Source organism: Tachyglossus aculeatus, chromosome 14 (assembly GCF_015852505.1).
Source record: "Tachyglossus aculeatus isolate mTacAcu1 chromosome 14, mTacAcu1.pri, whole genome shotgun sequence".
Taxonomy (NCBI): domain Eukaryota; kingdom Metazoa; phylum Chordata; class Mammalia; order Monotremata; family Tachyglossidae; genus Tachyglossus; species Tachyglossus aculeatus.
Window position 1 is genome coordinate 52,907,272 of NC_052079.1, and position 27,430 is coordinate 52,934,701.

General features: G+C 45.8%; 1 protein-coding gene across 2 annotated transcripts in view; it reads left to right on the forward strand.

Moving 5' to 3' along the window:
- The window catches only part of MEI1 (meiotic double-stranded break formation protein 1), a 95,285-nt gene that overhangs the window by 6,301 nt on the left and 61,554 nt on the right, over positions 1-27,430 (forward strand). For both annotated transcript variants that reach the window (XM_038756406.1, XM_038756407.1), the window contains exons 3-12: positions 2,108-2,158; positions 4,204-4,277; positions 6,361-6,466; positions 8,966-9,169; positions 11,410-11,540; positions 13,928-14,042; positions 17,483-17,599; positions 21,293-21,392; positions 23,949-24,083; positions 26,341-26,500. In XM_038756406.1, coding sequence (XP_038612334.1) covers positions 2,108-2,158; positions 4,204-4,277; positions 6,361-6,466; positions 8,966-9,169; positions 11,410-11,540; positions 13,928-14,042; positions 17,483-17,599; positions 21,293-21,392; positions 23,949-24,083; positions 26,341-26,500 — 1,193 coding nt within the window. The remainder of the gene's footprint in view (positions 1-2,107; positions 2,159-4,203; positions 4,278-6,360; positions 6,467-8,965; positions 9,170-11,409; positions 11,541-13,927; positions 14,043-17,482; positions 17,600-21,292; positions 21,393-23,948; positions 24,084-26,340; positions 26,501-27,430) is intronic.

Sequence of the window (27,430 nt, forward strand, 5' to 3'; positions counted from 1 at the left end):
TGTACTTCCCAAGCGCTTAGTACAGTGCTCTGCACACAGTAAGCGCCCAATAAATACGATTGATTGATTAACAAATACCATCATCATTATTATTATTATTATTAAACTGAACCCCACTTTTCCTCATCTCCCACCCCCTTCTGCATCGCCCCGACTTGCTCCCTTGGCTCTTCCCCCCTCCCAGCCCCACAGCACTTATGCACATGTTTGTATTTTATTTAATTATATTGACGTCTGCCTCCCCCACTAGACCGTAAGCGAGGAACCGTCACCGTTTATTGTTGTATTGTACTTTCCCAAAAGCTTAGTACAGTGCTCTGCAGACGGTGAGAGTGCTCAATAAATACGATTGAAGAAATGAATGAAGTGGGGAGAGAAAGAGGTAAATTTTTCTTCTCCCCAAGTCCTATCCCTCCAACCGCCCCTCGGCACTTTGGTTCCAACTAGGACTTACATGTTTGCCTTCAATCAATCAATCGATCATCATCATCAATCGTATTTATTGAGTGCTTACTGTGTGCAGAGCACTGTACTAAGCGCTTGGGAAGTACAAATTGGCAACATAATGATGATATTTATTGGGTGTTTTCTGTGTGCAGAGCACTTAATAAGCGCTTAGTACAGTGCTCTGCACACAGTAAGCGCTCAATAAATACAATTGAATGAATAAATAATACAACAGAGTTGATAAGCATGTTCCCTGCCCTTAAGGAGCACTTCCCTACATATCAACTTTACTATTTAAGCCCTTGCTCCTCTACATATCCATTTTTCCTTTCTCTCCCATCTGTAATTTGTGCCAAATTTTAAGCTCTTCTTAGCGCTTAGTACGGTGCTCTGCCCACAGTAAGCGCTCAATAAATATGATTGAATGAATAAATAATACAACAGAGTTGATAAGCATGTTCCCTGCCCTTAAGGAGCCACTTCCCTACATATCAACTTTACTATTTAAGCCCTTGCTCCTCTACATATCCATTTTTCCTTTCTCTCCCATCTGTAAATTGTGCCAAATTTTAAGCTCTTCTTAGCGCTTAGTACAGTGCTCTGCACACAGTAAGCACTCAATAAATACGATTGAATGAATGAATAATACAACAGAGTTGATAAGCATGTTCCCTGTCCTTAAGGAGCACTTCCCTACATATCAACTTTACTATTTAAGCCCTTGCTCCTCTACATATCCATTTTTCCTTTCTCTCCCATCTGTAACTTGTGCCAAATTTTAAGCTCTTCTTAGCGCTTAGTACAGTGCTCTGCACACAGTAAGCACTCAATAAATACGATTGAATGAATGAATAATACAACAGAGTTGATAAGCATGTTCCCTGTCCTTAAGGAGCACTTCCCTACATATCAACTTTACTATTTAAGCCCTTGCTCCTCTACATATCCATTTTTCCTTTCTCTCCCATCTGTAACTTGTGCCAAATTTTAAGCTCTTCTTAGCGCTTAGTACAGTGCTCTGCCCACAGTAAGCGCTCAATAAATACGATTGAATGAATGAATAATACAACAGAGTTGATAAGCATGTTCCCTGCCCTTAAGGAGCCACTTCCCTACATATCAACTTTACTATTTAAGCCCTTGCTCCTCTACATATCCATTTTTCCTTTCTCTCCCATCTGTAATTTGTGCCAAATTTTAAGCTCTTCTTAGCGCTTAGTACGGTGCTCTGCCCACAGTAAGCGCTCAATAAATATGATTGAATGAATAAATAATACAACAGAGTTGATAAGCATGTTCCCTGCCCTTAAGGAGCCACTTCCCTACATATCAACTTTACTATTTAAGCCCTTGCTCCTCTACATATCCATTTTTCCTTTCTCTCCCATCTGTAACTTGTGCCAAATTTTAAGCTCTTCTAAGCGCTTAGTACAGTGCTCTGCCTACAGTAGGTGCGCCATAAATACTATCGATCGATTAGTTAAGTCCCCTTAGCTAAAATGAGGTGGGAAACTAGGGAGGAATGAATGAGAGAAGGAATTATTAAGGAAAGGAACTCTAAGCGAAAGGATCCAAGGCCCTTTTACGGTCATGGCACTCATTTTAAAATTCCCAACGTGTCTGTGAATCATTCCTCGCTCTCTTTCTCACCCTTTCCCAGGGATATTACACAGTCTAGACGACCATGGAATTCTGGACCTCTCAATTAAAGGTGAGGAGTGTGGACTGGGATTGTGTGGACTGAGGTTTGGGACCAAGAAATAATAATAATAATGATGATGGCATTTGTTAAACGCATACTACGTGCAAAGCACTGTTCTAAGCGTTGGGGAGGTTACAAGGTGATTTTGTTAATATGTTTGGTTTCGTTCTCTGTGTCCCCTTTCTAGACTGTGAGTCCACTGTTGGGTAGGGACTATCTCTGTATGTCGCCAACTTGTACTTCCCAAGCGCTTATTACAGTGCTCTGCACACAGTAAGCGCTCAATAAATACTGTTGATTGACTGATTGATTGTCCCATGGGGGGATCACAGTCTTCATCCCCATTTTCCAGATGAGGTCACTGAGGCCCAGAGAAGTGAAGTGACTTGCCCAAAGTCACACAGCTGACAGTTGGCGGAGCCAGGATTTGAACCCATGACCTCTGACTCCCAAACCTGTGCTCTTTCCACCGAGCCACGCTGCTTCTCATCACAGCTCATAGCACAGTCATAGGCAATAATAATAATAATGACTGTGGCATTCATGTACATAATAATGTACATGTACATATTTACTACTCTATTTTATTAATGATGTGTATATAGATATAATTCTATTTATTCGGACAGTTTGACACCTGTCTGGTTTGTTTTGTTGTCTGTCCCCCTTCTAGACTGTGAGCCCATTTTTGGGTAGGGACCGTCTCTAGATGTTGCCGACTTGGACTTCCCAAGCGCTTAGTCCAGTGCTCTGCACACAGTAAGCGCTCAATAGATGCGATTGAATGAGTGGATTCGCTGAGCTCTTACTATGTACTAAGCACTGTACTGAACGCCCTGGTAGATACAAGAAGATCAGATGAGGCATAGTCCTGGACCCAGATGAGGCTCACAGTTTTAGTAGCGTGGCTTAGTGGAAAGAGCCCGGGCTTGGGAGTCAGAGGTCATGGGTTCTAATCCCGACTCCGCCACTTGTCAGCTGGGTGACTTTGGGCAAGTCACTTCACTTCTCTGTGCCTCAGTTACCTCATCTGGAAAACAGGGATGAACACTGTAAGCCCCAAGTGGGATAACCTGATAACCTTGTATCTATCCCAGCACATAGTAAGCGCTTAACAAGAACCATCATTATTATTATTATTACAAGTACTGACGCCCCACTTTCCAGATGAAGAAACTGAGGCACGGGTAAATTAAGTAACTTGCCCAAGGTCTCACAGCAGGCCCAAGTGCTTAGTACATACAGTGCTCTGCACACAGTAAGCGCTCAATAAATACGATTAATTGAATGAATGAATGGCGCTTAGTACAGTGCTCTGCACACAGTCAGCGCTCAACACATACGACTGAATGAATGAATGGGATTAGAATCCACGTCCTTGGACTACCAGTCCCATGCTCTTTCCACTAGGCCGCCCTGCTTCTGTATTGTATTTCCATCAATTTACGTTCATTTCCTCCATTAGATTATACGATTCGCAAGGGAAGGAATCATACCTCTTAATTAATTAATGGTGGCATTTGTTAAACACTTCCTATGTGCGAAGCACTGTTCTAAGCGCCGGGAGGGGATACAGGGTGATCAGGTTGTCCCACGTGAGGCTCACAGTCTTCATCCCCATTTTCCAGATGAGGTCACTGAGGCACAGAGAAGTTAAGTGGCTTGCCCAAGGTCACACAGCAGACAGGTGGCGGAGCCGGGATTCGAACCCTTGACCTTTGCCTCCCAAGCCCGTGCTCTTTACGCTGCCTCTTGTTTCTTTTGACGTTCCCTTAGCATCTAGTTTGGTGCTCAGCGCAGTAGGTTTTCAGCAAATGCTGTGGGGATTTTTAGACTGTGAGCCCAATTTTTAGACTGTGAGCCCACTGTTGGGTAGGGACTGTCTCTATATGTTGCCAATTTGTACTTCCCAAGTGCTTAGTACAGTGCTCTGCACACAGTAAGCGCTCAATAAATACGATTGATGGTGATGATGATTAATTCTGATTCTTTCAGCCACATTTGCATCCTAGATAGCAATGCCTGCGGTTGCTAATCCTTTTTTTTCTTCACAGTCCTGGTGCAAATACTAATGGAACTGAAGTCCCAGCGGTTTGTTTACTATGTACTGGATGTATGTCAGAAGAAGGTCAGTATAGTGTCACGTTTCTTGGTATCCCTCTCTCCTCCTGGCCACCCTCTTTGCGTGAGAAGGGGATGGGCCACAGCAATCAATCAATCAATCAATCAATCATATTTATTGAGCGCTTACTGTGTGCAGAGCACTGTACTAAGCGCTTGGGAAGTCCAAGTTGGCAACATCTAGAGACAGTCCCTACCCAACAGTGGGCTCACAGTCTAAAAGGGGGAGACGGAGAAAAAAACCAACGCTCAGTGTCCCTTCTTTGTCGCTAAGCAAGCTACAAGTCTCCATGGCATTCCCAGCCTCCTCACCGTTCCCAACTTCCAAAAATCGGAGAATCTTGAGACTGGACGCCTGTGTGTTTTTGGAGGATTTGGCCGCTTTTCCGATTCAACAGCTTCTGCTGAGAAGCAAGCTTCGGCTGGAAGTTCCTTCTGTCGGATGAGAAGAGTGTAACCGGACTTTGCAGTTTTGTAATAATAATAATAATGGCATTTATTAAGTGCTTACTATGTGCCAAGCACTGTTCTAAGCTCTGGGGAGGCTACAAGGTGATCAGGTTGTCCCACGGGGGGGCTCACAGTCTTAATCCCCATTTTACAGATGAGGGAACTGAGGTACAGTGAAGTTAAGGGACTTGCCCAAAGTCACACAGCTGACACTTGCCGGAGCCGGGATTTGAACCCCTGACCTCTGACTCCAAAGCCCGGGCTCTTTAATAATAATAATAATAATGATAATAATAATAATCATCATCATCATCAATCGTATTTATTGAGCGCTTACTATGTGCAGAGCACTGTACTAAACGCTTGGGAAGTACAAATTGGCAACATATAGAGACAGTCCCTACCCAACAGTGGGCTCACAGTCTAAAAGATAATAATATATCAATATTAATAAATCAATCGTATTTATTGAGCGCTTACTGTGTGCAGAGCACTGTACTAAGCTCTTGGGAAGTACAAGTTGGCAACATATAGAGACAGTCCCTACCCAAAGACAGTCCCTACCCAATTAATGACATTTATTAAGCACTTACTGTGTGCAAAGCACTGTTCTAAGCGCTGGGGAGGTTACAAGGTGATCAGGTCGCCCTACTTGGGGCTCACAATCTTAATCCCCATTTTACAGACGAGGAAACTGAGGCCCAGAGAAGTGAAGTGACTTGTCCAAAGTCACACAGCCGATAAGTGGCGGAGCGGGGATTAGAACCCATGACCTCCGACTCCCAAGCCCAGGCTGTTTCCACTGAGCCAAGCTGCTTCTTTGTATGACACTGGCCTTTAAACCAGGAGTTCTTCTAGCCTGTGAGCCCGCTGTTGGGTAGGGACCGTCTCTAGATGTTGCCAACTTGGACTTCCCAAGCGCTTAGTCCAGTGCTCTGCACACAGTAAGCGCTCAATCAATACTGACTGAATGAATGAATGAGTTCTCCTTCGTGGTTTGTCATTTCTTCTCACTCCTCCCCCTGGGCTTCCAGGCTGTCCATCCATCCCGTCGCCCCCTCCTACCTCACCTCCCTTCTGTCCTTCTCCAGCCCAGCCCGCGCCCTCCACTCCTCTGCCGTCGCTAACCTCCTCACCGTTAGGCCTCACTCTCGCCTGTCCCGCCATCGACCCCCGGCCCACATCCTCCCCCGGGCCCGGAATGCCCCCAATCCCTCTGCCCACCCGCCAAGCTCGCTCTCTTCCTCCCTTCAAGGCCCTACTGAGAGCTCACCTCCTCCAGGAGGCCTTCCCACACTCAGCCCCTTCCTTCCTCTCCCCCTCGTCCCCCTCTGCATCCCCCCCATCTTACCTCCTTCCCTTCCCCACAGCACCTGTGTATATGTATATATGTTTGTACATATTTATTACTCTATTTATTTTACTTGTACATATCTATTCTATTTATTTTATTTTGTTAGTATGTTTGGTTTTTTTTCTCTGTCTCCCCCTTTTAGACTGTGAGCCCAGTGTTGGGTAGGGACCGTCTCTATATGTTGCCAATTTGTACTTCCCAAGCACTTAGTACAGTGCTCTGCACATAGTAAGCGCTCAATAAATATGATTGATTGATTGATTGATTCTTCCCTCTGCTGCTGCAGCTGTGTAATATGTCCAGCACAAGGAGCAGCGTACCCACCCTGATGCTCCTGGGAAAACTGCTGAACGCCATTCCCGCCCTCGCTCAGACGCTGGTGATCGAACATGGTGAGTACCAGGAGCAGAGCTGCTTCTCTGATTGCACCACAAGCCATCTTACTGCATCCGGCCTCTTAATCCCAGGGCTGGGCTGAACGGCCGGTCAGTCGGTCGTATTTATTGAGCGCTTACTGTGTGCAGAGCAATGTAGGAGAAGCAGCGTGGCTCAGTGGAAAGAGCCTGGGCTTTGGAGTCCGAGGTCATGGGTTCGAATCCCGGGTCTGCCACGTGTCTGCTGTGTGACCTTGGGCAAGTCACTTAACTTCTCAGATCCTCAGTTCCTTCATCTGTAAAATGGGGGTGAAGACTGTGAGCCCGCCGTGGGACAACCTGATCACCTTGTATCCTCCCCAGCGCTTAGAACAGTGCTTTGCACATAGTAAGTGCTTAATAAATGCCATCATTATTATTATTACCAAGTGCTTGGGCAACTACAATATAACAACAAACAGACGCAGTCCTTGCCCGCAGTGAGCTTACAGTTTAGAGAAGCGGCGTGGCTCAGTGGGAAAGAGCCCGGGCTTTGGAGTCAGAGGTCATGGGTTCAAATCCCGGCTCTGCCACTTGTCTGCTGTGTGCCACTTCCCTGGGCCTCGTTCCCTCATCTGGAAAATGGGTATTAAGACTGTGAGCCCCACATGGGACAACCTGATTACCTTGTATCCCCCCCCAGTGCTTAGAACAGTGCTTGGCACATAGGAAGCGCTTAACAAATGCCATCATTATTATTATTATTATTATTAGAGGAAAATGGTACTAGTTAATTAATTAATCAATTCATGGTTCCATCTGAACCCCTAGTGCTTGGGGTGATGCTACACGTGTTAAGAAAGAGTGCTAAATTATTATTATTATTGTTCTCTGTGCCTCCGTTGCCTCATCTGCAAAATGGGGATTGAGACTGTGAGCGCCACACGGGACAGGGACTGCGTCCAACCCAATTTGCTTGTATCCACCCCAGCGCTTAGTACAGTGCCTGGCACATAGGGAGTGCTTCACAAATACCATAATTAATTTAAAGGACCGTATCTTTTGTTTCCGTTGTACGTCCCAAGTGTTTAGAGCATAGTAGGCATTCAGTAAAGTCCATTGGTTGATGAAGTGGGCTACTCTCTTCCAAGTGAGGGGCTTGATGGATAAAAACTCCATTTCGGCAGGGAAGAATGGATTTGTGTCACTGTGCTTGAGGGTCACAGTCAGGTCTGAAGACGCAAACTAAAAGTAGTAGTGTTAACTGTTTATCTAGCATACAATGGGTGCAGTTGTATCATACTAAACACTTCATCATCATCAATGTTATTTATTCAGCGCTTACAATGTGCAGAGCGAGCGTTCAGTACAACAGAGTTGACAGACACGTTCCCTGCCCACAATGAACACACAGTCTACAAGAGGAGGTAGACAGTAATATAAATAAATTATTTATAATAGGGAAAGTACAAAAGAAGCAAGAGACGTATCTTTGCCCATAAGAAGCATGTATTCATAACATATATTTATATATAATATGCGTATGATACATACGTATATACACACACACGGGACAGACACAAAAATCTATAGAAATAGAACTATCAGAGTAAATAATTTAATGTGTAATTCATTCAGTCGTATTTATTGAGCACTTACTGTGTGCAGAGCGCTGTACTAAGCGCTTGGGAAGTACAAGTTGGCAACATATAGAGACGGTCCCTACCCTACAACGGGCTCACAGTCTAGAAATTGAATTTAGATAGAAACACCCGTGCTGAGGATGGGTTTAAATAAATAGGTAAATGGTAGAAGTAACCATTGGGTTCGTAGAATGTGGCAGTTCACCAACAAGAGGCTATGGCTCAGTGGAAAGAGCACGGGCTTTGGAGTCAGAGGTCACGGGTTCGAATCCCGACTCCACCACATGTCTGCTGTGTGACCTTGGGCAAGTCGCTTTACTTCTGAGAGCCTCAGTTCCCTCATCTGTAAAATGGGGATGAAGACTGTGAGCCCCATGTTGGACACCTTGTATCCCCCCCAGCACTTAGAACAGTGCTCTGCACATAGGAAGCGCTTAACAAATGCCATTATTATTATTATTATTATTATGAAAACCCAATGCTTTGAGTGGGGAAGGGGATACGCAAAGTGCAGTTTGCCAAAGATGCTGACAGCCTCCAGGTCCTGATTAAATGGGGTCTTGGTTTCCTTCTGGGTGTTGATCATCAATCGTATTTATTGAGCGCTTACTATGTGCAGAGCACTGTACTAAGCGCTTATCACTCTGCTGACCCAGTCTGAGGGCGACTGCAAAAAAATAAATCTTCCTCCACCTTCCCTCATCTCCAAGGGATGAGGGGCTTGGAGCGCCGACGTTGCTCTTTTGCATTTTGCTCCCCGGACAGTGGTCCATTGGAAAAATCACTAGAAGGGCGAGGAGAATCGGATCAGCAGAACGTTTGGAGTTTGTTGGGTGGTTGGAGGTGGAGATGGCAGTGGGAAGCCTTGAATCCATAGTCCTGTTTCCCTCGACAGGTCCCATAATAGAATACCTGCAGAAGTGCCTGATGTATCCGAACGACAAGGTGAAGGCCGCCGCCTGCTATCTGTACGGGAAGCTGTTCTCCTCTCCTGCAACGGCAGAGAGGCTTTTGGAGTTTTTCAGGGAGAAGCTTTGTGCCCTCTTCCTCGCCACGCTGGACAATGCCCAGACCAAGGAGCTGCAGGTTAATGGCATAGGTAATCAATCAATCAATCAATCAATCGTATTTATTGAGCGCTTGCTGTGTGCGGAGCACTTTGCTAAGCGCTTGGGAAGTACAAGCTGGCAACATATAGAGACAGTCCCTACCCAACATCAACATCATCATCATCATTCGTATTTATTGAGCGCTTACTGTGTGCGGAGCACTGCGCTAAGCGCTTGGGAAGTCCAAGCTGGCAACATATAGAGACAGTCCCTACCCAACAGTGGGCTTACAGTCTAAAAGGGGGAGACAGAGAACAAAACCAAACATACTAACAAAATAAAGTAAATAGAATAGATATGTACAAGTAAAATAAATAAATACATAAATAGAGTAATAAATATGTACAAACATATATACATATATACAGGTATATATATATGTATGTGTGTGTGTGCATATATGTATATATACAGGTATATATATATGTGTGTGTGTATATACACACACACACACACACACACACATATACAGGTATATATGTGTGTGTGTGTGTATATATATATATATATATATATATATATATACCATATATATAGGTAAGACTCGGCTGCCACGTTGGCAGGACAGTTCCTGCTTTGAGGTTCCTGATGTCCAGACCAATGTGAGCAATGTGGGCAAATTCACCTGCCCTCAGAGAACGGATGAGGAGGAACAGACGTCCAGCAAGTCGTCCTGTCTAATGGGGGGGAGCAATCATGGGAAAACTACAGCGTGCTGTAGTGGATAGAGCCTGGGCCTAGGAATCAGAAGGTCACAGGTTCTAATCCTTGTCTGCTGTGTGACTTTGGGCAAGTGTTTAGACTGTGAGCCCACTGTTGGGTAGGGGCTGTCTCTATATGTTACCAATTTGTACTTCCCAAGCGCTTAGTCCAGTGCTCTGCACATAGTAAGCGCTCAATAAATACGATTGATGATGATGATGTAGTGTCTTCACTTCTTTATGCCTCAGTGACCTCATCTGGAAAATAATAATAATGATGGCATTTATTAAGCGCTTACTATGTGCAAAGCACTGTTCTAAGCACTGGGGAGGTTACAAGGTGATCAGATTGTCCCACGGGGGGGCTCACAGGCTTAATCCCCATTTTACAGATGAGGTAAGTGAGGCCCAGAGAAGTTAAGTGACTTGCGCAAAGTCACACAGCTGACAATTGGTGGAGACGAGATTTGAACCCCTGACCTCTGACTCCAAAGCCTGGGCTCTTTCCACTGAGCCACGCTGCTTCTCTGGGGATTAGATAGAGAAGAGAAGGATCGTATTTATTGAGCGCTTACTGTGTGCAGAGCACTGTACTAAGCGCTTGGGAAGTACAAATTGGCAACATATAGAGACAGTCCCTACCCAACAGTGGGCTCACAGTCTAAAAGGGGGAGACAGAGACCAAACATACTAACAAAATAAAATAAATAGAATAGATATGTACAAATAAATAAATAAATAGAGTAAAAAAAATATGTACAAACATATATACATACATACAGGTGCTGTGGGGAAGGGAGGGAGGTAAGATGGGGGGATGGAGAGGGGGACGAGGGGGAGGCTCCAGGTTCGAATGGTTAGAAACGGGCTCATCAAGCCTTGAGTGACTGCACGCAGTTGATGTGGAAACCTAAGTATTCCCTCCTGATAAAGATGGAGGGGAGAGTGGGATTCTAGTGCGGAGCGGACCATTTGTAGGTCATGTCGGAGCTCTGGAAGCCCCTCTGGGGTCATGGCATGTCTGGGGAAGTGAGCGACAGGCTCAAGCAGATGTGGCCAAACTGCCGTTCTTGAGATCCCGGGTGTCTCGCTGGCCGTCTTCAACTCCTATCCCAGTTCCTCTCCATCCACCAAGACGATGGCTCACCCAGCTTGATTCATCCCTATATCACCACTCTGAAACTCACTGTCCCTCCACTGACATTAATTGGGAATTGTTAGCGATAAATAGGTGAATTTGGCAGCAGCATCTGTGGAGCTTGGAGGGAAGGAGGGAGGGATGTGGGGGGGTGAGGTTGAGCACAAAGTCTCTGCTTCTTTGAGCAAGCCTTCCCCTCCCCTTCCCCACTTTGCCCTGGTTTGCTGTGTTTTTCTGTCCTCGAACTTCTGAAATGATCCTGTTTGGGTCCCGGAGTCAGGAAGCTGGACCTCTGTTGGCTAAAGGGAGTTTTTCGAGATGTGTTTAGAAGCACAGAGAGTTACAGTCCGTTCGTCATCTTTAGTTTTCGCCTTGCTCTTGCTATTTGCAGGTTTCCTAAATCAGCTGCTGAAGAACGACCTCTTTGTGTCAGTTATTATGAGCAAGTCAGGGCCGGGAGGAAGTCCTGACGATGGTGCAGTGGCACAAGAGAGCAACCCTCTGACTTTGGTCCTCAAAAAGGTAACCGCTGTGACGGGCAAGGTTTTAGGACTTAATAACTAATCCCAGTTGCCTTAGGGGCTGCTGCTCCTCTCCCATCAACCATTCCCATCTCTGGCCTGGGCAGCCGGATTACATCCTGTTAGAGTATTCCAGACAAAGGCATTTGGATCTGGCCTCTTTAAGCTCCTGATATTCACCTCACCCTCGGCATCGCCACACTTATGTAGTCAGAAGGTCATGGGTTCCAATCCCGGCTCCTCCACTTGTCTCCCGGGTGACCTTGAGCAAGTCATTTCACTTCTCTGGGCCCCAGTTGCCTCATCTGGAAAATGAGGATCGAGATTGCGAGCCCCACATGGGACAGAGACTGACTCCAACCCTATTTGCTTGTATCCACCCCAGCGCTTAGTACAGTGCCTGGCACATAGTAAGTGCTTGACTATTATTAGTATTATTATAAATTTCTGTCTCCCTCACTAATAATAATAATGGTATTTGTATGTGCCAAACACTGTTCCAAGCACCATCATCATCATCAATCGTATTTATTGAGCACTCACTATGTGCAGAGCACTGTACTAAGCGCTTGGGAAGTACAAATGCACCAGAGTAGATACTGAATCCAACCCTATTTGTATCCACCCCAGCACTTAGTACAGTGCCTGGCACATGGTAAGTGCTTGACTATTATTATTATTATAAATTTCTATCTCCCTCACTAATACTAATAATAATAATGGTATTTGTATTTATTATGTGCCAAACACTGTTCCAAGCGCCAGAGTAGATACAGGGGAATCAGGTGGTCTCACGTGGGGCTCACACTTTTAATCCCCATTTTACAGATGAAGTAACTGAGGTACAGAAAAGTGAAATGACTAGCCCAGGGTCACGCAGCAGACAAGTGACAGAGCCTCAATTAGAACCCGCAACTTCTGGCTCCCAAGCCCCGGCTTTTGCCACTGAGCCATGCTGCTTCACAAAGAACTCATAAGGAGCTCCATTAGGAGCTTTCTAGACTGTAGCTCCTTATGGGCAGTGAACATTTCTACCAGTCTACCTTCTAGACTGTGAGCCTGCTGTCGGGTAGGGACCGTCCCTATATGTTGCCAACTTGTACTTCCCAAGCGCTTAGTACAGTGCTCTGCACACAGTAAGCGCTCAATAAATACGATTGAATGAATGAATACCAACTGTAGGGTATTGTACTCTCCCAGGCGCTTAGTACCATGTGCTGCACAGCATAAGCGCTCAATAAATACCACTAATTGATCGAAAGGCCTTTTCCCCACAGGTTAACCCACTCAGCCATCCTCCCAACCAGTGCACTAATTGGGGTGGAAGAGCCTGAAAATCCTTCCTTCCGGGTCCTGTTTAGACTGTGAGCCCACTGTTGGGTAGGGACCGTCCCTATATGTTGCCAACTTGTACTTCCCAAGCGCTTAGTACAGTGCTCTGCACACAGTAAGCGCTCAATAAGAATGATTGAATGAATGAATGAATACCAACTCTAGGGTATTGTACTCTCCCAGGTGCTTAGTACCATGTGCTGCACAGCATAAGCGCTCAATAAATACCACTAATTGATCAAAAGGCCTTTTCCCCACAGGTTAACCCACTCAGCCATCCTCCCAACCAGTGCACTAATTGGGGTGGAAGAGCCTGAAAATCCTTCCTTCCGGGTCCTGTTCCGTTTGCGTGTCAAAGAGCTTGTACTTCCCAAGCGCTTAGTACAGTGCTCTGCACACAGCGCTCAATAAATACGATTGAATGAATGAAATGCCCCCCAAGCCCGGGCTCTTTCCCCTGACCTCGCTGAGGCTGAGCCCCCTCCTTCCGCTCCCCCTCCCCATCCCCTCCGCCTTACCTCCTTCCCCTCCCCACAGCACCTGTATATATGTTTGTGCAGATTTATTACTCTATCTATTTCACTTGTACATATTGACTATTCTATTTCTTTTATTTTGTTAATATGTTTTATTGTCTGTCTCCCCCTTCTAGACTGTGAGCCCGCTGTTGGGTAGGGACCGTCTCTATATGTTGCCAGCTTGTACTTCCCAAGCGCTTAGTACAGTGCTCTGCACACAGTAAGCGCTCAACAAATACGATTGAATGAATGAATGAAAAGATCCGTGCGCTTGTGTTAAGTCCTGCCGATGGGGCTTTGATTCTGGGAAACATCTGAAATATTTAAGGATTCGATCGAAACTTAGACCCCCTCATTCATCATCTGTTTGCCACCACACATGGGGCCCTGTCTCATGAAGGAATGAAGGGGACTCATTTTCATCATCAATCGTATTTATTGAGCGCTTACTATGTGCAGAGCACTGTACTAAGCGCTTGGCACTGTACTACCTTCTAAGCATTCCAGTTGGCGGGTGCTTTCGCTTTTCTCTTCGCAGCTGCTGCTGTCCCGAGACGAGACATTACAGGTGGCAAGCACTAATTGCATGACGGCTGTGCTACTTCATTCCACGGCCAGATACGCCTCCGCCTTCATCCAGGCCGACATCCCAGGTATGGACCAGAACGGAGTCTGAGGTGCTGGTGGTAGTACCCCTCCTGTAGTAATAATAATGATAATTACAGTATTTCTTAAGTGCTTACTATGTGCTAGGCACTGTACTAAGTGCTAGGGTGGATACAAGCAAGTCAGGTTGGATATAGTCCCTTTCCCACATGGGGTTCACAGTCTTAATCCCCATTTTACAGATGGGGGAAGTGGGGCACAGAGAAGTGAAGTGACTCACCCAGGGCCACACAGCAGATAGGTGGCAGAGCCAGGATTAGAACCCATGACCTTCTGTCTGCCAGGCCCGGGCTCTATCCACCATGCCATGCTGCTCCTGTAGGGTCCCAAAGACCTCTGAAACTAATCCTAATTCTGTCCTAATCCTCCTCGACCTCTCGGCTGCTTTTGACACTGTGGACCACCCCCTTCTCCTCAACACGCTATCTGACCTTGGCTTCACAGACTCCGTCCTCTCCTGGTTCTCCTCTTATCTCTCCGGTCGTTCATTCTCAGTCTCTTTTGCGGGCACCTCCTCCCCCTCCCATCCTCTTACTGTGGGGTTTCCCCAAGGTTCAGTGCTTGGTCCCCTTCTGTTCTCGATCTACACGCACTCCCTTGGTGACCTCATTTGCTCCCACGGCTTCAACTATCATCTCTACGCTGATGACCCCCTGATCTCCATCTCTGCCCCTGCTCTCTCCCCCTCCCTCCAGGCTCGTATCTCCTCCTGCCTTCAGGACATCTCCATCTGGATGTCTGCCCGCCACCTAAAGCTCAACATGTCGAAGACTGAACTCCTTGTCTTCCCTCCCAAACCTTGCCCTCTCCCTGACTTTCCCATCTCTGCTGACGGCACTACCATCCTTCCCGTCTCACAAGCCCGCAACCTTGGTGTCATCCTCGACTCCGCTCTCTCGTTCACCCCTCACATCCAAGCCGTCACCAAAACCTGCCGGTCTCAGCTCCGCAACATTGCCAAGATCCGCCCTTTCCTCTCCATCCCAACCGCTACCCTGCTCATTCAAGCTCTCATCCTATCCCGTCTGGACTACTGCACCAGCCTTCTCTCTGATCTCCCATCCTCGTGTCTCTCTCCACTTCAATCCATACTTCATGCTGCTGCCCGGCTTATCTTTGTCCAGAAACGCTCTGGGCATATCACTCCCCTCCTCAAAAATCTCCAGTGGCTACCAATCAATCAATCAATCAATCAATTGTATTTATTGAGCGCTTACTATGTGCAGAACACTGTACTAAGCGCTTGGGAAGTACAAATTGGCAACACATAGAGACAGTCCCTACCCAACAGTGGGCTCACAGTCTAAAAGGGGGAGACAGAGAACAGAACCAAACATACCAACAAAATAAAATGAATAGGATAGAAATGTACAAGTAAAATAAATAAATAAATAAATAAATAGGGTAATAAATATGTACAACCATATATACATATATCAATGTACAATCAATCTGCGCATCAGGCAGAAACTCCTCACCCTGGGCTTCAAGGCTGTCCATCACCTCGCCCCCTCCTACCTCCCTTCTCTCCTTGTCCAGCCCAGCCCACACCCTCCACTCCTCCGCCGCTAATCTCCTCACCGTTAGGCCTCGTTCTCGCCTGTCCCGCCATCGACCCCCGGCCCACGTCATCCCCCGGGCCTGGAATGCCCTCCCTCTGCCCATCCACCAAGCTAGCTCTCTTCCTCCCTTCAAGGCCCTGCTGAGAGCCCACCTCCTCCAGGAGGCCTTCCCAGACTGAGCCCCTTCCTTCCTCTCCCCCTCGTCCCCCTCTCCATCCCCCCATCTTACCTCCTTCCCTTCCCCACAGCACCTGTATATATGTATATATGGTTGTACATATTTATTACTCTATTTATTTATTTTTCTTGTACATATCTATCCTATTTATTTTATTTTGTTAGTATGTTTGGTTTTGTTCTCTGTCTCCCCCTTCTAGACTGTGAGCCCACTGTTGGGTAGGGACTGTCTCTATATGTTGCCAATTTGTACTTCCCAAGCGCTTAGTACAGTGCTCTGCACATAGTAAGCGCTCAATAAATACGATTGATGATGATGATGATGGGATTATGGTGTTAGAGTCTAGTGACGGCTGACAGGAGACGACCCTGTGACTTAGGGCAAGTGGCTTAACATGGTTTTGCCGTACTTTCTTCGTCTGTAAATGAGGGGAATAATTTCAGTTCTGCCAACGCTACAGGGGTGTTTTGAAGATGGCTGTGGATATTAAAGGCTCACAAAACCCTCAGAAGAAAAAAAAAATGCCAAGCCCAAAGTACAATGCTCATATTGGCATTACACAGAGAAGCAGTGTGGCTCAGTGGAAAGAGCCCGGGCTTGGGAGTCAGAGGTTCCAATCCCGACTCCGCCACTTGTTGGCTGTGTGACTTTGGGCAACTCACTTAATAATAATAATAATGATGATGGCATTTATAATAATAATAATAATAATAATAATAATGATGGCATTTATTAAGCGCTTACTATGTGCAAAGCACCGTTCTAAGCGCTGGGGGGATACAAGGTGATGAGGTTGTCCCACGTGGGGCTCGCAGTCTTCATCCCCATTTTACAGATGGGGGAACTGAGGCCCAGAGAAGTTAAGTGACTTGCCCAAAGTCACACAGCTGACAAGTGGCAGAGCCGGGATTTGAACCCATGACCTCTGACTCCAAAGGCCGTGCTCTTTCCCACTGAGCCCCGCTGCTTCTCTTAACTTCGCTGTGCTTCAGTTACCTCATCTGGAAAATGGGGATTAAGATTGTGAGCCCACGTGGGACAACCTGATCACCTTGTATCCCCCCCCAGCACTTAGTACAGTGCTTTGCACAAAGTAAGTGCTTAACAAATACTATTATTATTATTATTACTAAGAGTAAAATTCCATTTGAACAGAATGCAGGGTGAGCTAGCGCTTTCAGAATCAATGTTTTTTTTTTTCTCCAGAAAGCATATGGCCCTTAAATCATTTTTCCTCAACCTCACTTCATCATCAATCGTATTTATTGAGTGCTTACTGTGTGCAGAGCACTGTACTAAGCGCTTGGGAAGTACAAATTGGCAACATATAGAGACAGTCCCTACCCAACAGTGGGCTCACAGTCTAAAAGTTAGTATGTTTGGTTTTGTTCTCTGTCTCCCCCTTTTAGACTGTGAGCCCGCTGTTGGGTAGGGACTGTCTCTAGATGTTGCCAATTTGGACTTCCCAAGCGCTTAGTACAGTGCTCTGCACATAGTAAGCGCTCCATAAATACGATTGATGATGATAAAAGGGCTCACTTCTGCTTGTGCAGGCAATCAGGCCAGTGGATCAGGAATCGGTGGAGAGGATATGGCGGTTCTGGGGAAAAAGGGGAATTTCTGGTAACTGGCTGTAGTAAAATCAAAGCAATGTCTCTGTTGCTCACTTTTCTCCGTTCTCCAACAGAGTTCCTGTTTGAGCATCTCTCCAGCACCAGCGAGAGCCTTATCTTGTCCGTGTACAGATGCTTGTTGCTCCTGACTGAAGAGCGACTTTTCTTTTCCAAGTGTCACAGCGTGTATGGTCAGTACCAGAAGATCTGGTCTCAATCTCTTATTCGGGAAGGCGTAACGGTGTGTGGAAACGGGAGATGAGAACCAGAAGGATTTCATTTGGTCACCCGCTGCAGAATAACTGTTCTCCATCTCCCCTGAGGTCAATATAGGACGTGTCTATCTCTATTTAATAGCTGACTTGCTTTTAAGTACTTGCATCTTTTATTTATTTTACTTGTACATATTAATTCTATTTATTTTATTTCGTTAATATGCTTTGTTTTGTTGTCTTTCTCCCCCTTCTAGACTGTGAGCTTGCTGTTGGGTAGGGACCGTCTCTATATGTTGCCAACTTGGACCTCCCAAGTGCTTAATACATATTTATTACTCTATTTTACTTGTGCGTATTTATTCTATTTATTTCATTTCATTAATATGTTTTGTTTTGTTGTCTGTCTCCCCCTTCTAGACTGCGAGCCTGCTTTTGGGTAGGGACCGTCTCTATATGTTGCCGACTTGGACTTCCCAAGTGCTTAGTACATATTTATTACTCTATTTATTTTACTTGTACATATTTATTTTATTTATTTTATTTCGTTAATTTGTTTTGTTTTGTTAATATGTTTTGTTTTGTTGTCTTTCTCCCCCTTCTAAACTGTGAGCCTGCTGTTGGGTAGGGACCGTCTCTATATGTTGCCGACTTGGACCTCCCAAGTGCTTAGTACATATTTATTACTCTATTTATTTTACTTGTACTTATTTATTCTATTTATTTTATTTCGTTAATTTGTTTTGTTTTGTTGTCTTTCTCCCCCTTCTAGACTGTGAGCCCGCTGTTGGGTAGGGACCATCTCTAGATGTTGCCAACTTGGACCTCCCAAGTGCTTAGTACATATTTATTACTCTATTTTACTTGTACATATTTATTCCATTTATTTTATTTCGTTAATATGTTTTTTTGTCTGTCTCTCCCTTCTAGACTGTGAGCCCGTTGTTGGGTAGGGACCGTCTCTATATGTTGCCAACTTGGACTTCCCAAGTGCTTAGTACATATTTATTACTCTATTTATTTTACTTGTACATATTTATTCTATTTATTTCGTTAATATGTTTTTTTCTGTTGTCTGTCTCCTCCTTCTAGACTGTGAGCCCGCTGTTGGCTAGGGACCGTCTCTATATGTTTCCAGCTTGTACTTCCCAAGTGCTTAGTACAGTGCTCTGCACACAGTAAGCGCTCAATAAATATGATTGAATGAATGAATCCCCCCCACCTTACCTCCTTCCCCTCCCCACAGCACCTGTATATATGTATATATGTTTGTACATATTTATTACTCTATTTATTTTACTTGTACATATTTATTCTATTTTATTTTGTTAATATGTTTTGTTTTGTTGTCTGTCTTCCCTTTCTAGACTGTGAGCCCGCTGTTGGGTAGGGACCATCTCTATATGTTGCCAACTTGCACTTCCCAAGCGCTTAGTCCAGTGCTCTGCACACAGTAAGCGCTCAATAAATACGATTGAATGAATGAATCTTTGTTCTTGCTCTTTTACCTAATGAGAAGCAGCATGGCGTAGTGTAGAGAGATTGGGTCTGCAGTCGGGAGACCTGGTTTCTAATCACTGGTTTCTAATGGTTTCTAGAGAAGCAGCGTGGCTCAGTGGATAGAGCCCGGGCTTGGGGGTCAGAGGTCATGGGTTCAAATCCCGGCTCCACCACTTGCCAGCTGGGTGACTTTGGGCAAGTCACTTCACTTCTCTGGGCCTCAGTTACCTCATCTGTAAAATGGGGATTAAGACTGTGAGCCCCATGTGGGACAACCTGATCACCTTGTATCCTCCCCAGCGCTTAGAACGGTGCTTCGCACATAGTAAGCGCTTAGCAAATGCCATCATTATTATCCCCACCCTATCATTTGCCTGCTGGGTGACCTTGGGCAAGTTGCTTTGCTTCTCTGGGCTTCAGTTTCCTCATCTGAAAAATGAAGATTCAACACCTGTTCTCCCTCCCGCTTTGACTGTGAGCCCCGTGTGGGACAGGGACTGGATCTGGCCTGATTATCTTGAATCTACCGTAGCCATTAGTACCATCTTATCCAGTAAATATCAACAAATGCCACCATTATTATTATTATTATTACCCGAGGGAAGCAGTGTGGCCTAGTGGATAGTGCACAGACCTGGACGTCAGAAGACCCGGGTTCTAATCCCAGCTCCAGCAGATGTCTGCTGTGTGATCTTGGGCAAGTCACTTCACTTCTCTGTGCCTCAGTTCCCTCATCTGTAAATGGGGATTAAGTGTGTGAGCTCTCTGAGTGACAGGGACTCTGTCCACCCTGATTAACTTGTTCTACCCCAGTGCTTAGGGCAAGTCACTTCACTTCTCTGTGCCTCAGTTCCCTCATCTGTAAAATGGGGATTAAGCGTGTGAGCTCTCTGAGTGACAGGGACTCCGTCCAACCTGATTAACTTGTTCTACCCCAGTGCTTAGAACAGTGCTTGGCACATGGTAAGCGCTTAACAACTACTATTATCATCATTATAGATCTACTAATTTGTTTCCTCTCATCTCCCCCATTTAACTGTAAGCTTCACAAGAGGCTGTCAGCTTCTTGTGACTCCCAAACCCAGGCTCCTTCCACTAGGCATCATTCATTTGTTCATTTAATTGTATTTATTGAGCGCTTACTGGGTGCAGAGCACTGTACTAAGCGCTTCACTGTTTCTCTCTGTTGGATAATAATGATAATAATAATAATAATGGTATTTGTTAAGTGCTTACTGTGTGCCATACATGGGGGAGATGAGAGGAAACAAATTAGCAGATCTATAACAATGATAGTAGTAGTTGTTAAGCGCTTACCATGTGCCAAGCACTGTTCTAAGCACTGGGGTAGAACAGCTTAATCAGGTTGGACAGAGTCCCTGTCACTCAGAGAGCTCACACACTTAATCCCCATTTTACAGATGAGGGAACTGAGGCACAGAGAAGTGCTGGATAATGTTGATATTTGTTAAGCGCTTACTATGTGCCAAGCACTGTTCTAAGCACTGGGGTAGATCCAAGGTCATCAGGTTGTCCCACGTGGGGCTCACAGTCTTCATCCCCATTTTGCAGACGAGGTCACTGAGGCCCAGAGAAGTGAAGTGACTGGCCCAAGGTCACGCAGCTGACAAGTGGCGGAGCCAGGATTAGAACCCACGACCTCTGACGCCCAAGCCTGGGCCCTTGCCGCTAAGCCCTGCTCAGGGAAGTTCCCCTAGATGGGCTTAGACACACGGAGGTGATGGGGAGTTTCCCTTTAATAATAATAATAATAATGTTGGCATTTATTAAGCGCTTACTATGTGCAAAGCACTGTTCTAAGCGCTGGGGAGGTTCCAAGGTGATCAGGTTGTCCCACGGGGGGCTCACAGTCTTAATCCCCATTTTACAGATGAGGTAACTGAGGCCCAGAGAAGTGACGTGACTTGCCCAAAGTCACACAGCAGACAATTGGTGGAGCCGGGACTTGAACCCGTGACCTCTGACTCCAAAGCCCGGGCTCTTTCCACTGAGCCACACTGCTTCAGGTCTTTGGGTTGATTTTCGGTGCTGCGAACCCCACCAATTCCCCGTGAAAGTCCTGTTCCCCTGGTTGGATCTTGGTTTTGGGTGGAAATTGCGGAGGAAACTTCCGATGGTTCATTCCCCTCGAACTTGTCTTTTTCGCCACAGGGATCGAGTCTTTGGTGAGGAGCCTGAAAGAGGTCCTGAAGCTGAACAACACCGAGCTGCACAGCCAGGGACTCCTGCTGTTTGCTGAGATTCTGAAGAGGTGAGGGGAATGTTCATTCATTCCTTCATTCAGTCGTATTTATTGAGCGCTTACTATGTGCAGAGCACTGGACTAAGCGCTTGGGAAGTACAGGTTGGCAACACATAGAGACGGTCCCTACCCAACAACGGGCTCACAGTCTAGAAGGGGGAGACAGACAACAAAACACGACATGTGGACAGGTGTCAGGTCATCAGAATAAATAAAAATAAAGCTAGGTGCACATTATTAACAAAATAAATAGAATAGTAAATTGTACAAGTAAATAGAGTAATAAATCTGTACAAACATATATACAAAGGTGCTATGGGGAGCGAAAGGAGGTAGGGCGGGGGGGATGGGAAGGAGGAGAGATAAAAGGGGGTTCAGTGTGGGAAGGCCTCCTGGAAAAGGTGAGCTCTCAGTAGGGTTTTGAAGGGAGGAAGAGAGCTAGCTTGGTGGATAAATCAATCAATCATATTTCTTGAGCGCTTACTGTGTGCAGAGCACTGGACTAAGCGCTTGGGAAGTCCAAGTTGGCAACATATAGAGACAGTCCCTACCCAACAGTGGGCTCACAGTCTAAAAGACTGTGTGAAGATGTGTGGATGTGGCGGATGTGTGAAGGGAGGGCATTCCAGGCCAGGATGTGACTGCATCCTCTAGACTCTAGACTGGAAGCTCACTATGGGCAGGAACCGTCTCAACCAACTCTGTCCTGTCGGACTTCCCCGTAGGGCTTCGTACAGTGCTGTGCACACAGCACTCAATAAATACGATTGATTGATTGATTTGGAAGGCGGGCCTGGGTGGCAGATGTATTGCAGTGACCAGTTTGGTTTTAGGCTACCTCTGGGTGGGAATTCCTCTCCCCCTCCTTCCCTTCCCCACAGCACCTGTATATATAATAATAATAATAATAATGGCATTTATTAAGCGCTTACTATGTGCAAAGCACTATTCTAAGCACTGGAGAGGTTACAGGGTGATCAGGTTGTCCCACATGGGGCTCACAGTCTTCATCCCCATTTGACAGATGAGGGAACTGAGGCACAGAGAAGTGAAGTGACTTGCCCATGGATTCAGAGGTCATGGGTTCTAATCCCGGCTCTACAAACTTGTCAGCTTTGTGACTTTGGACAAGTCACTTCCCTTCTTTGAGCCTCAGGTACCTCATCTCTTAGACTGTGAGCCCACTGTTGGGTGGGGACCGTCTCTGTATGTGCCAACTTGGGCTTCCCAAGTGCTTAGTACATATTTATTACTCTATTTATTTTACTTGTACACACTTATTCTATTTATTTTATTTCATTAATATGTTTTGTTGTCTGTCTCTCCCTTCTAGACTGTGAGCCCGCTGTTGGGTAGGGACCATCTCTAGATGTTGCCAACTTGGAATTCCCAAGTGCTTAGTACATATTTATTACTCTATTTATTGTACTTGTACGTATTTATTCTATTTATTTTATTTCGTTAATATGTTTTGTTCTGTTGTCTGTCTCCCCCTTCTAGACTGTGAGCCCGCTGTTGGGTAGGCACCGTCTCTATACGTTGCCAACTTGTACTTCCCAAGCGCTTAGTACAGTGCTCTGCACACAGTAAGCGCTCAATAAATATGATTGAATGAATGAATGCTCTGCACACAGTAAGCGCTCAATAAATACGATTGAATGAATGAATGAATAAAATGGGGATTAAGACTGTGAGCCCCACGTGGGACAACCTGATCACCTCGTATCCCCCCCAATCAATCAATCAATCGTATTTATTGAGTGCTTACTGTGTGCAGAGCACTGTACTAAGCTCTTGGGAAGTACAAATTGGCAACATATAGAGACAGTCCCTACCCAACAGTGGGCTCACAGTCTAAAAGGGGGAGACAAAACCAAACATACTAACAAAATAAAATAGAGTAGATATGTACAAGTAAAATAAATAAATAAATAAATAGAGTAATAAATATGTACAAACATATATACAGGTGCTGTGGGGAAAGGAAGGAGGTAAGATGGGGGGATGGAGAGGGGGACGGGGGGGAGGAAGGAAGGGGCTCAGTGCTTAGAACAGTGCATCACACATAGTAAGAGCTTAATCAATCAATCAATCGTATTTATTGAGCGCTTACTATGTGCAGAGCACTGTACTAAGCGCTTGGGAAGTACAAATTGGCAACACATAGAGACAGTCCCTACCCAACAGTGGGCTCACAGTCTAAAAGGGGGGAGACAGAGAACAGAACCAAACATACCAACAAAATAAAATAAATAGTATAGAAATGTACAAGTAAAATAAATAAATAAATAAATAAATAGAGTAATAAATATGTACAACCATACAGCTTAATAAATGCCATTATTATTATTATTATTATTATTTTCTGTGCCTCAGTTACCTCATCTGTAAGATGGGGGTTAAGGCTGTGAGCCCCATACGGGACAGGGACCGTGCCCAACCCGATTAGCTTGTAAGCCAGCGTCCTAACGCAGTTTCTAACCCAGGGCCTCGAGCGGTGCCGGACACATAGTGAGCTCTTAATGAACACCCAAAACGAAACAAACGTTGCTTCCTCCCTCTCAGGCAACCGGTGGAGATCAAACTGTTCACGAACATGGCCATCTGTAAAGATGCCAGCGACGTTCTCCGGGAGGCGGTGAGTTGCCCCGTTCTGGAGGCGGCGGCCGAAGGCATAAAAGCGGCAGCTGCTTTTCTCAGGTGAGTAGAGGAAAGCGTCGGTGCGGCTTTTCCTAGAGAGGCAAGGCCGGGGGACACACATTTAGGTCGATTCTGGGTTTAACAGACACCACAGTGATTTATCGTTATTTACAGACGTCCCTTTCTCCCCCTTTTAGACTGTGAGCCCACTGTTGGGTAGGGACTGTCTCTATGTGTTGCCAATTTGTACTTCCCAAGCGCTTAGTACAGTGCTGTGCACATAGTAAGCGCTCAATAAATACGATTGATTGATTGATTGATTTTGGTATCCAAACTGAGAGCTCAGAGCTGAGCCGATGTACAGCCACCAGACACAAGGCATTAGTTTTTATCGGCTCCGTGCCGGGAATCTCAATAAGGCATTCTCCTCTTTTGTCGCCCGTAAGGTACCACAGCTGCCCCATAGTTCATTCATTCATGAGAAGCAGCGTGGCTCAGTGGAAAGAGCCCGGGCTTTGGAGTCAGAGGTCAGGGGTTCAAATCCCGGCGGTGCCAGTTGTCAGCTGTGTGACCTTGGGGAAGTCACTTCACTTCTCTGTGACTCAGTTACCTCATCTGTAATAATAATAATAATGATGGTATTTAAGTGCTTACTATGTGCAAAACACCGTTCTAAGCTCCGGATAACATTTATTATTAGGTGCTTACTATGCAAAGCATCATCATCATCAATCGTATTTATTGAGTGCTTACTGTGTGCAGAGCACTGTACTAAGCGCTTGGGAAGTACAAGTTGGCAACATAGAGACAGTCCCTACCCAACAGTGGGCTCACAGTCTAAAAGGGGAGACAGAGAACAAAACCAAACATATTAACAAAATAAAATAAATAGAATAGATATGTACAAGTAAAATAAATAAATAAATAAATAGAGTAATAAATATACTGGGGAGCTGGGGAGGTTACAAGGTGATCAGGTTGTCCCACGGGGGGCTCACAGTCTTAATCCCCATTTTACAGATGAGGTAACTGAGGCCCAGTGAAGTGACTTGCCCAAAGTCACACAGCTGTCAAGTGGCAGGGCCGGGATTTGAACCCATGATCTCTGACTCCAAAGCCCGGGCTCTTTCCACTGAGCCACGCTGCTTCTCAAAAAATGGAGATTAAGACTGTGAGCCCCCCGTGGGACAACCTGATCACCTTGTAACCTCCCCAGCGCTTAGAACAGTGCTTTGCACATAGTAAGCGCTTTATAAATGCCGTGATTATTCATTTGTTCAGCCGTATTTTTTGAGCACTCACTGTGTGCAGACCGTGTCCAACCAGATTACCTTGTGCCTACCCCAGCGCTTAGAACAGCGCTTGGTACAGTGTAAGTGCTTAACAAATACCATAATCAATCAATCAGTTGTATTTATTGAGTGCTTACTGTGTGCAGAGCACTGTACTAAGCGCTTGGGAAGTCCAAGTTGGCAACATCTAGAGACGGTCCCTACCCAACAGTGGGCTCACAGTCTAGAAGGGGGAGACAGAGAACAAAACAAAACATACTAACAAAATAAAATAAATAGAATAGATATGTACAAGTAAAATAAATAGAGTAATAAATCCATACAAACATGTATACAGGAGCTGTGGGGAAGGGAAGGAGGTAAGGCAGGGGGGTTGGAGGAGGGGAGGATGATTAATAATCATTAATATTATTAATGATAAATCCGTCAGATCCTCCTATTTACTGAGCGTTTTCGGCAGTTTGTCAACGGTGGTATCTGTTAAACGCTTACCAGGTGCTGAGCATTGTCGTAAGCGCTGAGAAATCGTCATGACTGAACTCCTTAAACTCAGCCTATTTCCTGAGAGCTTTCGTAAATCTGTAAAGTCAGCTATTTACTGAGCGCGCCTAAATCCGTAAGATCCTCCTGTTTACTGACTGCTTTCGGAAATCTGTCAAATCGTCCTATTTACTGAGCGCTCGTAAATCCCTAAAACCGTAATGACTGAGCACTCTCGTAACTTTTTAAGATCAGCCCACTGACTGAGCGGTCTCGTAAATCCCTAAAATCAGCCTATGTACTGAACGCTTTCATGAATCCGTCAAATCGTCCTATTTACTGAGCGCTCTCGTAAATGTTTTGTTGTCTGTCTCCCTGTTCTAGACTGCGAGCCCGTTGTTGGGTAGGGACTGTCCCTATGTGTTGCCGACTTGTACTTCCCAAGCGCTTAGTCCAGTGCTCTGCACACAGTAAGCGCTCAATAAATACGATTGATGAAGATGATGATGATTCCCTAAGCCCCTGTTCTCCCTCTTACTCTGCAGGAAGGACCACGTAAGCTTCCCGCCGGTGCCTTATCAAGAACTGCAGGCCTTGATTGAAGCAATGCTGAGACGATGCTCCGACCTGCCTCCTCTGACTGGGACCTGGAGGCCTTCAATCCGATGGGATCTGCCTTCCACGGAGCGGGATCTTCTGGCGCAGGTGGGATGGGCTACTGGGAAGGACCGCCCGACGCTTCCAAGCCGTTTTCCTTCCCGGCTAGCTGGATTTGGGATTGAGATGGGATCCCCGTCCCTGAGTTGGCTCAGCTTTTCCCTGTAAATCGTAGCACTCCAGACGGCCCCGAGAATAATTTCTCCCTTCTCCCCTTCCTGCTTTCCACCCTTGGCTCTCCTGGATTCTTTTTCCCTGACGGCCTTCGGGATCAGTGGCTCTAGATCTGATTAGGAATGAGAGGAAAATCGGGAAACGGTACCATTCAGGTTAGCGGTGACTAGCGTGGCTTGGTGGAAAGAGCCCGGGCTTGGGAGTCAGAGGTCGTGGGTTCTAATCCCACCCCTGCCACTTGTCAGCTGTGTGACTTTGGGCAAGTCACTTCACTTCTCTGTGCCTCAGTGACCTCATCTGTAAAATGGGGATGAAGACTGTGAGCCCCCCGTGGGACCACCTGATCACCTTGTAACCCCCCCAGCGCTTAGAACAGTGCTTTGCACATAGTAAGTGCTTACAAACAACACCATTATTATTATTATTATTCTCTGTGCCTCAGTTACCTCATCTGTAAAATGGGGATTGACTGTGAGCCCCTGTGGGACAACCTGATCACCTTGTAACCCCCCGCAGCATTTAGAACAGTGCCTCACACATAGTAAGCGCTTAAAAATGACACCATTATTATTATTATTATTCTCTGTGCCTCAGTTACCTCATCTGTAAAATGGGGATGAAGCCTGTGAGCCCCCCATGGCACAACCTGATCACCTTGTCACCCCCCCCAGCACTTAGAACAGTGCTTCGCACATAGTAAGCACTTAAAAACAACACCATTATTATTATTATTTTTCTCTGTGCCTCAGTTACCTCATCTGTAAAATGGGGATGAAGCCTGTGAGCCCCCCATGGGACAACCTG